At 46.0% G+C, this 18756-nt stretch overlaps 1 protein-coding gene across 1 annotated transcript in view; it reads right to left on the bottom strand.

Moving 5' to 3' along the window:
* Positions 1-18756, bottom strand: part of LOC147701262 (IgGFc-binding protein-like) — a 402161-nt gene that overhangs the window by 246386 nt on the left and 137019 nt on the right. Inside the window, exon 4 of the mRNA XM_086929328.1 lies at positions 10030-10600. Within this exon, the coding sequence (XP_086785454.1) occupies positions 10030-10600 (571 nt within the window). The remainder of the gene's footprint in view (positions 1-10029; positions 10601-18756) is intronic.

Below are 18756 nucleotides of genomic sequence, written 5' to 3'. Positions count from 1 at the left end.
ATTCCATGGAGCTATGCGGGTGAGCGAGCTGGTGGCAAGAAATAAGAAGGGTGTGGGGGGAGGCCTGTGTCGGGAACACGTTCAGATCAAGGGTGATTCAATGGTAATCACAATAGCCAGGTCTAAAACCGACCAGGGTGCGATGGGGGTCAGTATTGTTGTCCAGCGCATGCGAGGGTCCCCCATGTGCCCGGTGCAGTGCGTTGAGGAATATCTGGCACAAAGGGCGGTAGCATGGGGGGGAAGCTTGCTGAGACACAACGACGCCACCCCACTGACAAAGTTTCAGTTTCAGCGGGTGTTAACTTTGGCAATCGCTGCAGCGGGCTTGGACCTGAGCGATTTTAGGCCCCATTCCTTCAGGATAGGGGCTGCTACAGAGGCTACAGCCAGGGGTCAGAGTGTGGAAATGGTGAAGCATTTGGGACGATGGTCCTCGAACTGTTATAAAAGGTATGTGCGATTGCACATGTTGTGAAGCTAATGTCATGCACTCACGCTTCTTGTCTTTTGTTTGGTTTACAGTGTCGCAAGCTTACGAGGCGGGGCGGACTGTGCAGTTGACCCGACGCCTGGGGACCAGCGGTCAAAGACCACCGGCTGTGGGAAGAGTGGTGTGGGTCGTGGGCCACTCATACGTGAGGCGTGCCGCGGACGTATTCAAAGCAGGTGACATGATTCACGCAGCTGGGGAATACGGGTACAGGGTGACCTTCCACGGAAGGGGCGGGCTCTGTATTGACCAGTTTCAATGTTTTGTCGAGGGACTGTTAGGGCGGACAAGGTCACCGCCGTCTATAATCATAGTACATCTGGGAGGCAATGATTTGGTGGCGCTCGGGCGGCGAGTACTCCTCGAGCGGGTTCTATCCACTGTTAGCTGGTTGGCAAAGAGGATTCCGGGGTGCACGATAGCATGGTTACACATGATTCCAAGGAAGGTGTGGCGGGGGGCCCTCTCTGTGTCAGCTTTGAATCATTCAGTAAAGAAAGTCAATAACAAGCTTGGTAGATTGTTTCGTTCAGCACAGTTGCACAGTATTCCGCATGGATGTATTCGGGGGGATCACATGTATCTCGAAGATGGGGTTCATTTGTCCCGGGAGGGGAATGTCTTACTCATAGGAGACTTCGTAGCCTGGTTAAGGGGTTTGTGTAAACATGACCTTTCGTAGGAGTGTGGGGGGTCCGGATAGCCGGTCAACTATCCGGCCTGTGGCGGTAAGGTCATGATCGGTGAGCAGTAATTTCAAGGTCCCTAGAGGAGGGGCGCCACCCATTATGGATGGGAGCGCCCGGGGGGAGGCGGCCATTGGCCCCTCACACGGGGAGGCGGCACCCATTAAGTATGGGGTCGCCGAAGGGAAGGCGGTCATAGGCCCCTCCCAGGGGAGGAGGCGGCTCGGTGCCCTCCTAGGAATTTCCCGGGGCCAGGACATCCGCGACGGCGGATGTGATGTACAGTGTGGGGTGGGAGGGGGTCCACGCTACCTTCTAGACACCTCACACGAGTCCTCGGACGACCACTAAGATGGCGTCGAGTTAAGTAAAAGGGCCCCCGCTAAGACAAGGGAAATTGGAAGTTGGCACAGAGGTACAGTCCTCTGTGCGCCCGCCACTCACACCGTGAGGGGGGAGTTCTGGTAGTAGGGTTCTGACACCGGTTAAGACCTTGCCGTTGGCCCGTAATGTTAGGATGTACAATTTTATTTAGAAAGTATGCATTTGCAGGATGTTTAGACTCGGCTAGGAGAACCTTTGTATTAGAGATTTGTTAAGGTTAGCCAATAAACGTGTCTACATCGGAATGTCATAAATGAAAATTGTACATGATATGAAACGTTTATTTTAATGTTTTAATTTTGTTTCATATTTTAATAAATACGGCCGGGAGGGTAACTCCCTCCCGCCTTCCAAAAGTTCAGAACTGCGTCCGTCTTCCCATCCTTGGGGATTGTGTTGGGAGGGGGTTACAGGCATCCCGGCCATATGGAAAGGGGCGACCACTCGGTCCCCCTGAACGTATGGTAGGGGGCCCGGATCCCCCCGGGAAACCATTTTGGGCGGGGGGCGTGTCTCGGCTGGTATGCCCAAAGCGGCGTAGTCGGGGCGCGCCTTTTTCCCGCCCAAGGAGGGTTGTCCCAGACACCTACACCGTTTGCCACGCCCCATAGGCGTACCAGAGGAGGGTACACGCCCTCCCGAAGAGGATTAAAAGGAGCAACAATACGAAAAAGCATCCTCTTGTTCCGGTGCTTGGAAGCTGCACCCTCTCGTTGCACGTGAGCCCTCGACGGAACAAGGAGCAATTTTTACCCACCCACCAGCCCCTTATGGCAATGTTAGTAGTGCAATAAAATTGATTTGCTTTGATAGTATCCTTTTTTGGATTGTAGTGGTTATTAAAGATGTTGCTGTTTTATTGTAATAAAAATGATTTGCTTCATAACAATTTTCTCCCACAGTACAGCGGAGTATCATAGTCTAAATTGAGCAATGTGTTGAATAAATGTTAGAATGTTAAGTTATTTGCTTTCTTCACTAGGTTCATAAAACGTCGTATTTATTTTTGGTCGGGCGGTAAGGTCATGATCGGTGAGCAGTAATTTCAAGGTCCCTAGAGGAGGGGCGCCACCCATTATGGATGGGAGCGCCCGGGGGGAGGCGGCCATTGGCCCCTCACACGGGGAGGCGGCACCCATTAAGTATGGGGTCGCCGAAGGGAAGGCGGTCATAGGCCCCTCCCAGGGGAGGAGGCGGCTCGATGCCCCTCCTAGGAATTTCCCGGGGCCAGGACATCCGCGACGGCGGATGTGATGTACAGTGAGGGGTGGGAGGGGGGTTGTAACGGGGTGGGTAGGCTGCGTAGGGGTGACGAATGGTGGGCACCCAGGAATGACCTAGTCCACCCTGATTCGTTGCAGACTGAGACATGGGGGTCGGACCAGGACGAACCTGACGAGGAGGAACATGGCTCCTTTAAGTGGGCGTACTCGGAGGAGGAGGACAGGCCTTCGACGCACGTCACTAGCCCAGGATTGGATAAGGAGGAGGAAGTGTTTTACCTGGCGTGTGACATCACCCCAAGCGAGACGGCGAGGAGCGGAGACGGAGGCGAGGAACCGGTGAGCGCGGAGAACAGGAGAAATACGGTGGAATTCCTAGAAGCAAGAGGAGGAGAGACCGCGGGAGTGCCAGGAGGCCAACGACCCTGCGAGCCGCCGTGCCACTCTCCCGGGGGAGGAGCGTGGCTTTCCCAGGTACGGCAGCGTATGGCGGCTTGGGCGGAAAGCAAGTTTATGTGATAGTGTACATAGCCCCTGTTTGTGTCCTGCGTGAACCCTCCCTTTTGTTTCACTTTTACCCCGCGTATATCCCTCACTGTCTTGTCCCTTCCCTCGCACCCCCTGCACCGACCTAGGATTGAGTGACAAGCTCACTGGTGACAATTATACCCTCACATATCACCCGGTCCCTTCGGTGCAATATTACCCCAGCGGACGGCTGAACTAACGGCTCCCTCTCTGTTGGTCTTTTCTTACATGGGGGACCGGAGCCAAGACCAGCCCTAACCTCAGGACCCTGACCAGACCTAGGAGACCGAGCTGTGTCCAGAAAAGGAAACGGAAGAACACCAACCGCCAAGACGGATCCCAGCCAGTTCGCCAAGGAGAGGCTCACCTTTAGAACCAGGAGAACATTGATGAAAAATCATCGTGGTATCCCAATAAAACCCTCTTTAACACCACGTAACGCTGTCCCAGTCGTTTCTGAACCACCCCCAGCTATTGCTAGTGCCTCAGGGCAATCAGCCCAGTCCACAGTGGTGTCAGAAGTGGGATCTACTCCCTCCGAACAGGACCCAATCATGGAACAAGTCATCCAAACCCTCATCGAGGGACAACAGAAACTGGAGTGGGCGATTGGCCAGCAAATAAGTACTGCGGATGCCGACCGAACCCTATTTCGCAGCACAATGACCCAACAGATGGACAACCTCCAGAAAGTGGTGCAGACTCCAGGGACCGCACTGTCGGCGGACAGGAGACCCTTTGGGCCCCATCCATCGGGGGTCTCCCTCCAGAAGTACGTTATAGGTGAAGACCCGGACGCCTTCTTGGTAAATTTTGAACGCGCTGCCCGAGCCTGTGGGTGGCCAGAAGATAAATGGCCTTTCTTCCTCGCACCCCTGCTGACGGGAGAAGCCCAGACAGCATACCAGGTCGCCAACAATACCGGTACATCCACCTATGCCGAGATCAAGGGGGTGATACTGGATCACCTCGGAATGGACGCAGAGGCCTACCGGCTTCGGTTCCGAAAAGAAAGAGGTATAACAGGGGAGAATCCTAAGACTTTATATTTACGTTTAAAAATGGCGGCCGAAAAATGGCTGAGACCGGACAACAGGAGCAAAGAGGAGGTCATGACCAGTATTGTCCTCGAACAGTTCATGGAAGCCCTTCCCTACGGAACCCAAAGATGGTTGAGGCAACATCCCGGCCTGACCGCAGCCCAAGCAATCGAGATGGCAGCGAACTATACCAGGGCCGCCCCTCGGTCCTTTCCATGGGAGACGGAGAAGTCGTCTAAGACCCCAGTCCCTCCACCCAAGTTGGACAAAAAGAAGACAGTGTTAGAACCTCAGAAACCAAGGCCCTTCCGCCCTGATCTTCCACCTTTAAGGGGTCCTCAGTGCTTCGAGTGCGGGGAATGGGGACACATAGCAAGGTTGTGCCCCAGGAGAAAACCCGCGGAGGAACCCATGGAGGTTGGGTATATCCCCAAGGCAGTTATGTACAGCGCAGAAATGGGTCCGTCCTACTATGTCAAGGTACGGGTGAACCACTCTCATGTAAAAGCACTCCTGGACTCTGGGTGTCGACAATCCGTAATAAGGGAGAAACTAGTGTACCCCAGTCAGATAGGGCAGGAGGGCAAAGTGCACATTCGATGCGTTCATGGGGACGTCAAAACGTATCCTATAGCGCGCATAACCATTCACCCTGTAGGGAGGGAACCCTGCACCGTAAGAGTTGGAGTGGTGGGATCCTTGCCAGAAGAACTGATTTTAGGGGTGGACAATCCTCAATTCCTGGCCTTGTTCAAAGGGGAGATAGACAAACGCCCTGCTGAGGCCTACCTCTCTACCGAGCCTTGGGTCATAGACAGGGGGTTCAAGTACGCACAAGCCAACGATCCCACCCTACTGAATGCGTGGGAAGCCGCCCACGTTGCCCTGACAACCGACTCACCTCAGCGATACCCCCGCTTTAGTATAGACAATGACCTGTTATACAGAGAGGGGAAGGAGGGAGAACCCAGACAATTGGTGGTACCCCGTGCTTTCCGAGAACAGATATTGTTCTATGCACACACCCATTTGACAGCTGGGCACAGCGGGGCAGAGAAGACTACCCATAACATTTTGCGTTTGTTTTTCTGGCCAGGCATCTATAAAGAAACGGAGGTCTATTGTCAACAATGTGAGGTGTGCCAGAAAAGAAACATGACCAAGCCTCCAGCACTGCCTTTACAACCTCTCCCTGTGATTGGCAATCCCTGGGAACGGGTGGGTATGGACCTCATAGGACCCCTGCCCCGTTCATCCAGGGGGCATACCTATGCATTAGTAGTGGTGGATTACGCCACCCGATTCCCAGAGGCCTTTCCCTTAAGCAGTCCCACCACAAAGAATGTGGCAGAAAGGTTAGTGGAACTGTTTTCCAGGGTAGGATTTCCGAGGGAGATCCTAACGGATCAAGGGACGCCCTTTGTCTCACGCATGATGACCGAAGTATGCAAAACACTAGACCTACAACACATCCGCACTTCAGCATACCACCCACAGACGGATGGTTTAGTAGAACGATACAACCGAACCCTAAAATCCACCCTCAAGAAATTGTTGTCATCGGAAAATAAGGAGTGGGACAGAATGCTTCCTTTGGCCCTCTATGTAGTAAGAGCACAGGTCCAGAGTAGTCTTGGATACTCTCCCTTCGAACTGCTATATGGCCGGCAGCCGAGGTCCTTGCTGGAAATAACCAGGGAGACCTGGGAGAGAGAAGAGGCTAACGAGCAACGGTCCCTTCTAGAATACACTCAGCAGTTGAGGTCCCGGTTGGGGAAACTGAGGGATTTGGCATACTCTAATCTGAAGGCAGCCCAGAGTCACCAAAAGCAGTTCTACGATAAAGGGAAAAGATGGAGAGCCATGACGCTAGGGGACTGGGCGTTGGTTTTGCTACCCTCCTCCACTCAGAAATTCAGGAGCGAGTGGAAAGGGCCATATAAAGTAATAGCAAAGTATGGCAACACCACATATCAGTTACGAATGTCACCCACCCGTAAACAAACCTTTCACATGAATCTCTTAAAAAAATGGTTGGGCCCGATACCCCGCTCCTCCAACCTAGCACTCCCTGAAAGTAGGGAAGACTCTACCCTGGCTTTCTTACCAATCAACCCGGAGTTGTCGGACTCAGCGAGACAAGAACTGGGGGACGTGCTCCGCCCTTTTTCTCCCTTGTTTTCGGATACCCCTGGCTGTACCCACCTGGCAGAACATGAAATACGCACTACCCCAGGCAGTATAGTAAAGCAAAGGGCCTATCGCGTACCCGCCGCAAAAAGGGCGGACGTGAGAAGGGAAGTGGATAGTATGCTAAAGCTTGGTGTCATCAGACCCTCAAAAAGTAATTGGTCATCCCCAATAGTCATGGTGCCCAAACCTGACGGGTCCACCCGTTTTTGCATGGACTTCAGGGCATTGAACGCCGTTTCCTCCTTTGATGCGTTCCCCATTCCCAGGGTGGACGAATTGATTGAACGCATAGGGGAGGCCAAATACATAACGACCCTGGACCTGACAAAGGGTTATTGGCAGGTACCCTTAAGGGAGGGGGACCGCCACAAAACCGCCTTCGCCACGGAGGAGGGCCTATACGAATTCAATGTACTCCCCTTCGGCCTCCACGGGGCGCCTGCCACCTTTCAGAGGCTTATGAACACGGTCCTGGCCCCACATAGCCGATACAGTTCTGTGTATTTGGATGACATAGTCATCTTCAGTAATACATGGTCGGAGCACCTGAAACATGTATCGGATGTCATGGCCTCTCTGCGAGACGCCCGATTGCATGTAAACGCCCGAAAATCCAGAGCGGCTTATGCTAGAGTGAAATATCTCGGGTTTATGTTGGGGGATGGAGTGATAGCTCCCCAAGAGGAGAAGATCAAGGCAATCACAGAAACCCCGTTTCCAACCACCAAAAAGGAACTCAGGGCCTTTTTAGGCCTCATGGGCTATTATAGGCGGTTTTTACAGAACTTTGCCGATATTGCCACCCCCTTAACCAATCTACTCCAAAAAAATGTCAAGAACACCTTACCACGGCCCCCTTCACAGGAAGCCCTTAAAGCCTTCATACTATTGAAGGAAGCCATAACCACTAGTCCTGTGTTACTGCCTCCAGACTTTGCGAAACCGTTTTCCCTAGCCACTGATGCTTCGGATACGGGTATAGGAGCGGTTTTATCTCAAATGGGAGAAGACCAGATCGAACACCCGATCCTCTACATCAGTAGAAAGCTCCACCCTCGGGAACAGCGGTTTCCGACCGTGGAAAAGGAGTGTCTAGCGATAAGGTGGGCGGTGGAAAAGCTGCGGTATTACTTGGAGGGGAAGGCTTTTACCCTCTACTCGGACCATGCCCCTTTGCAGTGGATGCAAAAGAACCGGACCCAGAACGCTAGAATACTGAGGTGGTTTTTGTTCCTACAGCCCTTTTCCTTTACCGTTGTGCATCGGAAGGGGAGGGATAATGGGAACGCGGATTATCTGTCTCGCATGCCGATGCCCTTTCTCCCCGATCGGGAGAAACCAGGGGGGGAGGAGTGTAACGGGGTGGGTAGGCTGCGTAGGGGTGACGAATGGTGGGCACCCAGGAATGACCTAGTCCACCCTGATTCGTTGCAGACTGAGACATGGGGGTCGGACCAGGACGAACCTGACGAGGAGGAACATGGCTCCTTTAAGTGGGCGTACTCGGAGGAGGAGGACAGGCCTTCGACGCACGTCACTAGCCCAGGATTGGATAAGGAGGAGGAAGTGTTTTACCTGGCGTGTGACATCACCCCAAGCGAGACGGCGAGGAGCGGAGACGGAGGCGAGGAACCGGTGAGCGCGGAGAACAGGAGAAATACGGTGGAATTCCTAGAAGCAAGAGGAGGAGAGACCGCGGGAGTGCCAGGAGGCCAACGACCCTGCGAGCCGCCGTGCCACTCTCCCGGGGGAGGAGCGTGGCTTTCCCAGGTACGGCAGCGTATGGCGGCTTGGGCGGAAAGCAAGTTTATGTGATAGTGTACATAGCCCCTGTTTGTGTCCTGCGTGAACCCTCCCTTTTGTTTCACTTTTACCCCGCGTATATCCCTCACTGTCTTGTCCCTTCCCTCGCACCCCCTGCACCGACCTAGGATTGAGTGACAAGCTCACTGGTGACAATTATACCCTCACATATCACCCGGTCCCTTCGGTGCAATATTACCCCAGCGGACGGCTGAACTAACGGCTCCCTCTCTGTTGGTCTTTTCTTACATGGGGGACCGGAGCCAAGACCAGCCCTAACCTCAGGACCCTGACCAGACCTAGGAGACCGAGCTGTGTCCAGAAAAGGAAACGGAAGAACACCAACCGCCAAGACGGATCCCAGCCAGTTCGCCAAGGAGAGGCTCACCTTTAGAACCAGGAGAACATTGATGAAAAATCATCGTGGTATCCCAATAAAACCCTCTTTAACACCACGTAACGCTGTCCCAGTCGTTTCTGAACCACCCCCAGCTATTGCTAGTGCCTCAGGGCAATCAGCCCAGTCCACAGGGGTCTACGCTACCTTCTAGACACCTCACACGAGTCCTCGGACGACCACTAAGATGGCGTCGAGTTAAGTAAAAGGGCCCCCGCTAAGACAAGGGAAATTGGAAGTTGGCACAGAGGTACAGTCCTCTGTGCGCCCGCCACTCACACCGTGAGGGGGGAGTTCTGGTAGTAGGGATCTGACACCGGTTAAGACCTTGCCGTTGGCCCGTAATGTTAGGATGTACAATTTTATTTAGAAAGTATGCATTTGCAGGATGTTTAGACTCGGCTAGGAGAACCTTTGTATTAGAGATTTGTTAAGGTTAGCCAATAAACGTGTCTACATCGGAATGTCATAAATGAAAATTGTACATGATATGAAACGTTTATTTTAATGTTTTAATTTTGTTTCATATTTTAATAAATACGGCCGGGAGGGTAACTCCCTCCCACCTTCCAAAAGTTCAGAACTGTGTCCGTCTTCCCATCCTTGGGGATTGTGTTGGGAGGGGGTGACAGGCATCCCGGCCATATGGGTGTGAACATGTGTTTTTGCTTGTGAATGGTGGGTGTATGTGTGTGCTTGTAAACGGATGGGTATGAGTGAGTGCCCATGTAGATGGGTAAGTGTGATTGTGGGGTTGGTCCACCTGCCCCCTTCTTAAATTACTGGCAACCACTTCCCCTTTTAGCTTAAAAAAATGTTGGCAAATCCTCTCCTCTGTTCCACATTGCATCTTTTTATAGCATGTGGACCTCTAGACCATGCTAAGGATGAAGAACTCTTTTTAACAGAAGGTACTTTTTTCTTGATTTGTGGGTAAAATACTATTCACAATTTTTATTGAGCTTACACAGTTTGCATAGCTGTTCATTCTTGTTTTTCCATAACTGTGTTAGTAGTTAAGGGAGGGGGCACTTCTCAAAGTAATTTATATTACGGGTATGGTAAAGGTGTAACTCTACTCTTACTGTGTGCTTTGCTTGAATGAAACACTACATTTTATGAGCACATACATTTAGCCATCCAGGAAAACACTAACCTAAATATTCCTTTATCTTATACCCTTTTTCCCATAAAAAAAAGTCCTGAAGATGCCTATCTAATTACTGCTGAAAAGCAGCCTGGTCATTACAGTCAATACAGGGAAATAGAGGTCTCTACTCACGGCATCCTGCTATGGTTCGCCACTCGTAGATCTTCACATTTTTCCTCAGGCAAGTATCAGCATATGTTTTCAGAGCGTCGCATAAAATTTGCTTGAATCCGTCGTTCATGCACATATCATAGACACAGTTGTCCACGTAGATTTTGGGGTCAATTAATGCATGACACTCTCTGAAAGGTCCAGACGCCGCATTGATAAGTCCACAGAAAGCCTGGTCTTCAAACTTTCTCACCAGGTCTGCGCTGCAGGTCTTGCAGACACCCTTACAATCGTGCCAACAGAAACGGTCGCCATCTTCTACCTTCCAGCTTGCCCCAAAGTCAATTGGATTCAGAGCCAACTCCCCTGAGGGCTTCATGAAGTCATCACTGGGGTTGCCATTGTAGTTGCCACACAACCCACAAATATTTTCAAAGAAGCTGCTTGAGATTTCGACCTTTAGAAAGGAATTCCAGTCATAATACACTTTGAGAGTGAAATCGGTTTGAATGAGGATGAGTCCTCCGGATTGATAAAGCCGTAGTTTTCCATCATTCAGGATAACAGGAAGACTTAACTTGTCATTGTTCACCTACAAAAGCAAGCCCTGGGTATTAGCATAATATGCATGATCAAAATGCCCTTCATGTTCTATAACAATCCAACATTATCATTTTCAAGTACATTTTCTGTTCTGTGAATTTAATAATACTATAACCACATTATTGTCATTAGCTCCCTTCATTGGTACCTCTGTTTTAAACGTTAGCACTACGCCTGCTCGTCATCATCTGACTTGTCCATTCGGAGGTCTGGAATTTAGTCACAGTGTATGTTTTTTTATGAGTGTCCTATTAATTGATTTCCAATATTTTATGTAGTTCCTTGTTTAGCTGTTTGAGTATACTTTTGTATACTTTTCATTCACAGTAGATTTTTTGGAGCATAAAATGTTCACAGTATCTTTGATACCGTATGCATGCGGTTGTGTTATTCACTGTGCTAGCAATGTTCACTACTTGTCTTTAGAAAGTGGTAGGAAAATATCTTCTTGAGTAGGTATCTTCCTTTTAATTTATTCATATTGGGGCACCTAATGTATGCTTTTCACGCAAACTATAGAGTTACCGGTTTTTGCACAATATTCATAATGTGCAATTTTCTCAAACCCTATGAGCATCAAGCTTAGAATTTTTTTTTTAGGAGTTACCCTAAACATTCACAAATCAAACATGTATGAAGCACAGCTTCCTGGAGCTCAACTATTCAGTTATGATCCACGTGTGTGGCTTTACACAATTTACACAATTTATTTGTTGGTGGATGGACACATTTCACATATTACAATATACATTACACAGCTGGTGAGAAATCTGAAAGACAGTATCTGTAGGGGAAGTTAAGCTGATTGGTTGTACAGGAAAACTGCATTTTGTGAATGAACACCTTGGATTTTTTGCCTTTTACTGTATCCTATAATTAGGCTTTCCTGTTTTCAGTTTCTATTTTTGGTAAATTCTGGTGGGGTTTTTTCAGTGTTTTCAATATCTTAAAAAACAGTTGTTCTCAGTGGTTACACATTTTTGCGCCACTAAAAACAACAGAAAAAGTGTTTTTCCAGTGTTTATGGAACGTTTTGCTTTTATTATTGCTTGCTTTCTACACTGAAAGAACATGGTATATAGACAGTGTACTTATAGTGTATATGAGGTCCAAATAGATTTTTGCAAATTAATCCTATTGTAGTACACCATACAATACTTCTTCAGTGAGCCTTTGGGTCATGTGCGCTCGCTCTTTCCTTCTCATGTAAACTTCTGTGAAAAGGCCCTCTCAGCATTCATAGCCCCTTGTGCTGAGAACCATCAGCCAAGGGACACAGTTGGTATGACTCTGTCTTTGATGCCACATAAAGCACGAAATGATAAATATTTGTGTTTTAGTTCTTGTGCATAAGAAAACAGTGCACCAGAATGGACTAAAAAGGCGATAGCATCCCTCATTAACTCTGAAGATTGTAAAGATGCTTTCAGCATACCATCTAACAAGTGGCAAGGATCTCCCACAGGGAATCACTTCAGCTCGGGTATCAATTTTGACAGGTCATCACACAACTATTTTATATACGTAGCTGAATCACTGCAAATACAAACAATATCACTCCAATCTTTGTTGAACTTGGAAAGAACCTTTTTTGCAGATCATTACAAATGACACTGCGTTCCATGTTTTCCAAAAGTCTGGTGTCATGTTTTCACCACTATCCCAGATGCTTGGTGATATACTTGTCACTATACCTTGCATTGAATGTTTAAAGCCTGAGGTGTTGGCAATTCACCTACTATTGATACTGACCCACTAGAAACTATGGTCTGATGTATTAAGGGTTTTTACCCATTCTCAGTGGGTAAATGTGATGACACATATTAGGAAAGATTTTTATGAAACCAGCCACTTTACCTATCAGTGAAAGAATCAAATGCAGCCAAAATATCAAACATGAGTTTGATATTTCCTGATTCTCTATAGTTTATAAAATAATTAAACTATACCTAAAACATGAAACTAAACCCTGCATCTTTAGACCAAAGGCCACAAAACTGAAAAAAAGTAAAAGGAAGAAGAAGCAATATTTTAGTGGCATCCCTAAAGAACAAAACTCAAGCAGAATAATGTTAGCCAGTCTTTCTTACTGCTAGCTTGTATAACAAAGTTACATTGTATTGACCCCTTCAGGAAGAAAAAAATGACTTTCACTCTCTTTTTCCTTTCTTTGAATGGCATTTAGTTTGTGGTTGTTCAGGTGTTTTTTCAGTGTTTATATGTTTTCACCGGTGAGGGCTATTTTTCTTTCAGTGGGGTTTTATCAGTTATTATAGGTTTAAACCTAAAACCCCACTGCCTACCTATAATTTACTGATTTACCAGTCGCAAAGTGCATGTGTACTCCCTTTAAACATAGCTAAACTTGACTTAATCCTAATTTGAACTTTTAACTTATCTATAAGTCCCTATTATACTGTGTAAAAAGTTTACCCATGCCATGGAAAATAAAAGAAGTGAATTTTAGTACATATTGTGCTATATACTGCAGTCGCAGTGGAAACATGGCTACAGGCCTACCAATGTAGCCTGATTGCAGCAATGTAAAATATCAAGTTGTCAAAATGAACCCTTTTGACAGGTAAAAACCTTTCTTTTAAATATTAATAAATCACCCCTAAGTGGGCCCCTTTGTAGTCCTCAAAGACTTGCAGGCATGGCGCATGGCATTTAAATGTAGGACATATGGAAATGTATTATTAACATTTCCTTACAGTGACTTGTAGACAAATACTATTTTCACTGTAGAAAGGCTGGCTGGCCTATAAAGAAACAATGGATATTACATTCTAATCCTATATTTTAGGAATACGCCTTGTTAAAAAAATAATTATACAGCTATATTTATTAGTTATTAAGAATCCAATTCAATGATGAAGTTTTTTAAAAAAAAGAAAATATTAATTAAGAAAAAATCACTTTAAGAATGTTACCTTTTTGCTACCTAAATTTTTAGGAGACTAATTTGCATTGGCTCTCCAATTTCCCCCATCCAGTGGTTAGCCTTTAAATAGGTGTGAAAATCTGCGAAATTTCTCACAGGAGCTACACAATAGGTAACTGTCATTGACAGGCCGACCTAAATGGGCATGAATGACGCCTTTTAGATCAGCTGAAAGGGGGTGGCTGTAGTTCTTCTTTGGACAGCATAGTATCAAATTGTTCTTGACATATCTACTGGATTTATATATACCACTTGAGATACACTTTAAAGAGAGAGAACATATGTGATGACAATTTGTGTGGATCTATTGTCTACTTGCAGAATGACTTTGCATTTGACCTGACAGATATCTGTTTCTGGGTTTGTTGCGTGTACAGCACCTACTCCAAACCGGAATTTATTGTGAGATTAAGAAGGCACTAAGATTAACACAATAAACTACCAATTGACAGCCCCAGTCCTGAGAGCCCAAGGTTAATGAGGATGAAGACGTTTGCCATCTTGAAAATGCCCTGTAGCATGGTATATGGGGCATGTTTGCAGTAAGGCATACAGGAATTACTGCAGAAGTTGGTAGGTCAGAACCTGGTGACAATTATGCAACTGATTGGGGAGGGACTAGAGTAAATGTGGCACCTCCAGGCACTCACTTCTGAGCACTTTCTGGACATAAGGATCAACAAAAGATGCCTGGGCTTGCTATCTGTGACCACAGAGAAGTGCTGAAAAAAAGAAACGGCTCTCTCTTATTCCCAGGACAAACAAGCGGACCTAATAGGTCAGTTGGTTGACCTTCTGTATAAGCTATGGGGCCATACCAAGCTGCAAGAGGCCTTTTCCTGTAGGTACCTAGCTAACAACTGGGCAGAAGTAGACCTCTGCCTAACACCCTGTAATGCTTTAAGTACCTCACCCTGGATGTGTACTCTTATGTTTACTTGGGACTTGAAAGATTTAACCAGAAGAAGCCTATGCCTACGTTTACTGTGACCATTAGGAGTGCTACTTGCTTTGTGTTTTTTGGGGCTATTTCTACTTAAAACTTTAAAAAATCGCATCTCCAGTTCCTCTCTTTGGAGGATTGTCGTGTTTGCATCACTTTGTTTACAATATTTTACTCTATTATTCTAACTCAGTTTGTGAATTTTGACTTTGTCACTGCATATCTACATTACACATTGTCTCTCTGCTCTGTGCTAAAGCTACCAGTGGGCTAAAAAGGAAAAAACGTAGAGGAATCAATATCTACATACACAATTCTTGCAAATCCATTGAAGTTACAAGTGCAGTAGCATCCAGTGAGAGATTCCTCAGCCAGGTCATCAGTGCAAAAGGCCTGAGGAAATTGGCATACCACGGGCTCACAGAGTGGGTCCTCCCAATTAGAAGCCCAATAAAAGTCTTAGTGATATAATTGCTAAATTAAGATCACATCAAAGATGAAGGAAGAAATACTGAAAGCCGTGAAACAGCAGGATGCTGTTTGTCTTGGTGGACTGCACTATGAAACTTTATCAGGATAAATCCAAGGCTACCCTAGCCAGGAAGAGAGCTCAAACTAAAATCATGGCTGAACTTAGAAACAGACAGAACAGAAATGGTGGGCATTCTTGTTTGACTTAATATGAGCCATCAAGGGCAAGATACACACCATCAGATCAATGGGGAAAGGCAAGGCGTGCTTGAGTCTGCTAATGGGATACATCCCATAACCGACTCAAAGAGTCACTGCAGGTCCTACATAGTAGTGAGATGCCAGGTGCTAAAGTGAACATAGCATGATTTGTCTTTTTGTTAGTGGTGCTGTGCTTCTAAGTGAATGGCAAGGGATAGATGAGTTGACCATCAAGTTGTTTTCTCTGGAATAGCAATTGTTTTATATCCATAGGTAAACAGTTGTTTTGTCATTCTTTACTCAGGCAACAATTGGGGAAAGAAGGGAGGGATCACATCTTACATTAGAGATAACACATGCCCACCAAGCACAGGGAACCAACATTTGTCAGGACACCAGGCTAGAGGCTCAGTATTGTTCTGCTTCTACCCATGGGTTAGACTACTGTCATGGAACGTTCGTGGTCTAAATATCCTGGTTACAAAAATGAAAAATGTGTAAAGTAATAATGAGGAAACCACCTAACATGGTATGCATTCAAGAAAGGACCCTTCTCTTGAAAGATACGCAAGTAATGTTGCATAGAACCTACTCTGCGCAATATCTCACAATATCAAAGTGAAGAAATGCACGTGGATTTATGTTAGCCGTCCATAGATTTAGCCCATGGATGTGTCCAAAACAAGCTTAGATGTATGCGAGTGGGAGATACATAACAATCAAAGGCAAACTAAGATCACAGAAAGTAACTATAATGGTATCTTATGAACCAAATGTACAGCAGGAACCTCATTTGTTTCAAGTCCTAGATATCATCAATGACAGGGCCCAGACACAAGGGATGTTGGTAGAAGATTTCAATTGTACCCCAAATAAAGAGCTAGATAGAGCAGAGGGATGTCCATGGTCCTCAAATGGCATATAACAGAGGTGGAACTGGTGGATACTTGGTGGGAGACAGAACCACTGACGCAGTAGTCTTTCTTCTTAAATAGCCACAGATCCTGTTCTAGGATAGATTTGGTCTGGGTCATGAGCACAATGCTAACTCTAGCACTTTATTTTGAGATACACTTCTTAGGCATTTCATACTACATGCCCATAATATGGGATGGATTTCACCTGAGGTGAAACATGTAGATCTAGGAAAACATGGAGGTTTGATCTATGATCCTGAAAGATTATATGAAAAGGAGAGAAAAGATAAAATCCATGAATACATTAAGTTGAATCAGATAGGGACATCCCCATCTAAAGTTATTAGGGATGCCTTCAAGGCACTGCTCCAGGGTATGGTGATTTCTATTAGAGCGCACCTGTGTCACAGCTGGCCACTATCCAACACCAAATCACATGAGCATCCAAGAGACACATACGAACAATAAAGTGAAAACAAAACCCTCTACTCAATGAAGGAAGTGACTATACTAAGGAGACAACTTGACCTATTGTTTACAAAATGCTCAGAAAGAGCACTTTTGCACTTCCTAAACACAATCCTAAACTTGAAAATGTACTGGCGGCCAGGATGAAAGACTCTAAAACCAAAAATAGAATAGCAAATGTACTACTAAAGATTTTAACCCTCTCCAAAACACAAACAGCTAAACAGGACACATTTCAGGCCTTCTACACAGATATATGTAGTAGTCAACACCCAGAGATCCAGAATATTTTAGATTTGCTGGAGACCATGTAACTCCCTGCTCTGCCAAAGTGAACAAAAGATAACCTGCAGTGGGAGATCTTGGTAGAAAAAGTAGAATTAGCTATTTAATACCTACCATCTAACAGATTGCCACGCCTGGATGGTTTTACAAACATCTTCTACAGAAGATTCCTCTCAATGTTGTCCCCATACTTAACTGCTCTCTACAGCTTGTTACATGAATCGGCAGGGTTATGGGGGTACTGGAGGAAACAGATGTAATCTGAATATATAAATTGTGAAACCAGAGAAGTGCTGGTGTTACAGACCTATATCATTGAATACCAGGACATTAAGATAAATATGAAAGTGCTGGGCAGCAGACTGGAGGGATGTTTGACATACTTGGTGAGCAATGACCAGTTGAGGTTGATCAGAAATAGACAGATGATTGACAATTTTAGGTGCAGTCTATATCTCATTACAAAATGCAACAGGGGATCCATCCCCATAATTGCACTTATAGTTGTTGCAGAAAAGCTCTTTCACTGTGAATAGTGGGCATTTTTAAAACAGGCCATGGAGAAAGACCGATTTGGCCACTACATGCAGAGCTTTATTTGTTCAGGATACATGAGCTCTTCAGTGCTACTTGTAGTCAGCAGTGAAAAACAGGAGAGTTTCCGACTCTTTAGAGGTAAGAGCCAGGGGTGCCCACTCTCTATATTATTCTTTGCTCTATTGATCTAATCCCTATGCCAATTGATATATAGATAGATAGAGTGAGGGTGATAGATAGATAGATAGATAGATAGATAGATAGATAGATAGATAGATAGATAGATAGATAGATAGATAGATAGATAGATAGATAGATAGATAGATAGATAGAGTGAGGGCAATAGATAGATAGATAGATAGAGTGAGGGCGATAGATAGAGTGAGGGTGATAGATAGATAGAGTGAGGGTGATAGATAGAGTGAGTGAGGGAGATAGAGTGAGTGAGGGAGATAGATAGAGTGAGGGTGATAGATAGAGTGAGGGTGATAGATAGGTAGATAGATAGATAGATAGATAGATAGATAGATAGATAGATAGATAGATAGATAGATAGATAGATAGATAGATAGATAGATAGATAGATAGATAGATAGAGTGAGGGCAATAGATAGATAGATAGATAGATAGATAGAGTGAGGGTGATAGATAGAGTGAGGGCGATAGATAGATTGATAGAAAGATAGATAGATATATATATAGATAGATAGATAGATAGATAGATAGATAGATAGATAGATAGATAGATAGATAGATAGATAGATAGATAGATAGATAGATAGATAGATAGATAGATAGATAGATAGATAGTGTGGGCGATAGATAGAGTGAGGGCGCTAGATAGAGAGGGCGATAGATAGAGAGAGGGCGATAGATAGAGTGAGTGAGGGTGATTGATAGATAGAGTGAGTGAGGGTGATAGATAGAGTGAGGGTGATAGATAGAGTGAGGGTGATAGATAGATAGAGTGAGGGTGATTGATAGATAGAGTGAGTGAGGGTGATAGATAGAGTGAGGGTGATAGATAGATAGAGTGAGGGTGATAGATAGATAGAAAGAGGGCGATAGATAGATAGAGTGAGGGCGATAGATAGAGTGAGGGCGATAGATAGATAGAGTGAGGGCGATAGATAGAGTGAGGGCGATAGATAGACAGAGTGAGGGTGATAGATAGATAGATAGAGTGAGGGCGATAGATAGATAGAGTGAGGGCGATAGATAGATAGAGTGAGGGTGATAGATAGATAGATAGATAGAGTGAGGGCGATAGATAGAGTGAGGGTGATAGATAGATAGAGTGAGGGTGATAGATAGAGTGAGTGAGGGAGATAGATAGAGTGAGGGTGATAGATAGAGTGAGGGTGATAGATAGAGTGAGG

The sequence above is a fragment of the Lissotriton vulgaris genome, chromosome 7, assembly GCF_964263255.1.
Source record: "Lissotriton vulgaris chromosome 7, aLisVul1.2, whole genome shotgun sequence".
NCBI lineage: Eukaryota > Metazoa > Chordata > Amphibia > Caudata > Salamandridae > Lissotriton > Lissotriton vulgaris.
Note: the sequence above shows the minus strand (reverse complement) of the source record. Positions and strands in the feature narration are given on the sequence as shown.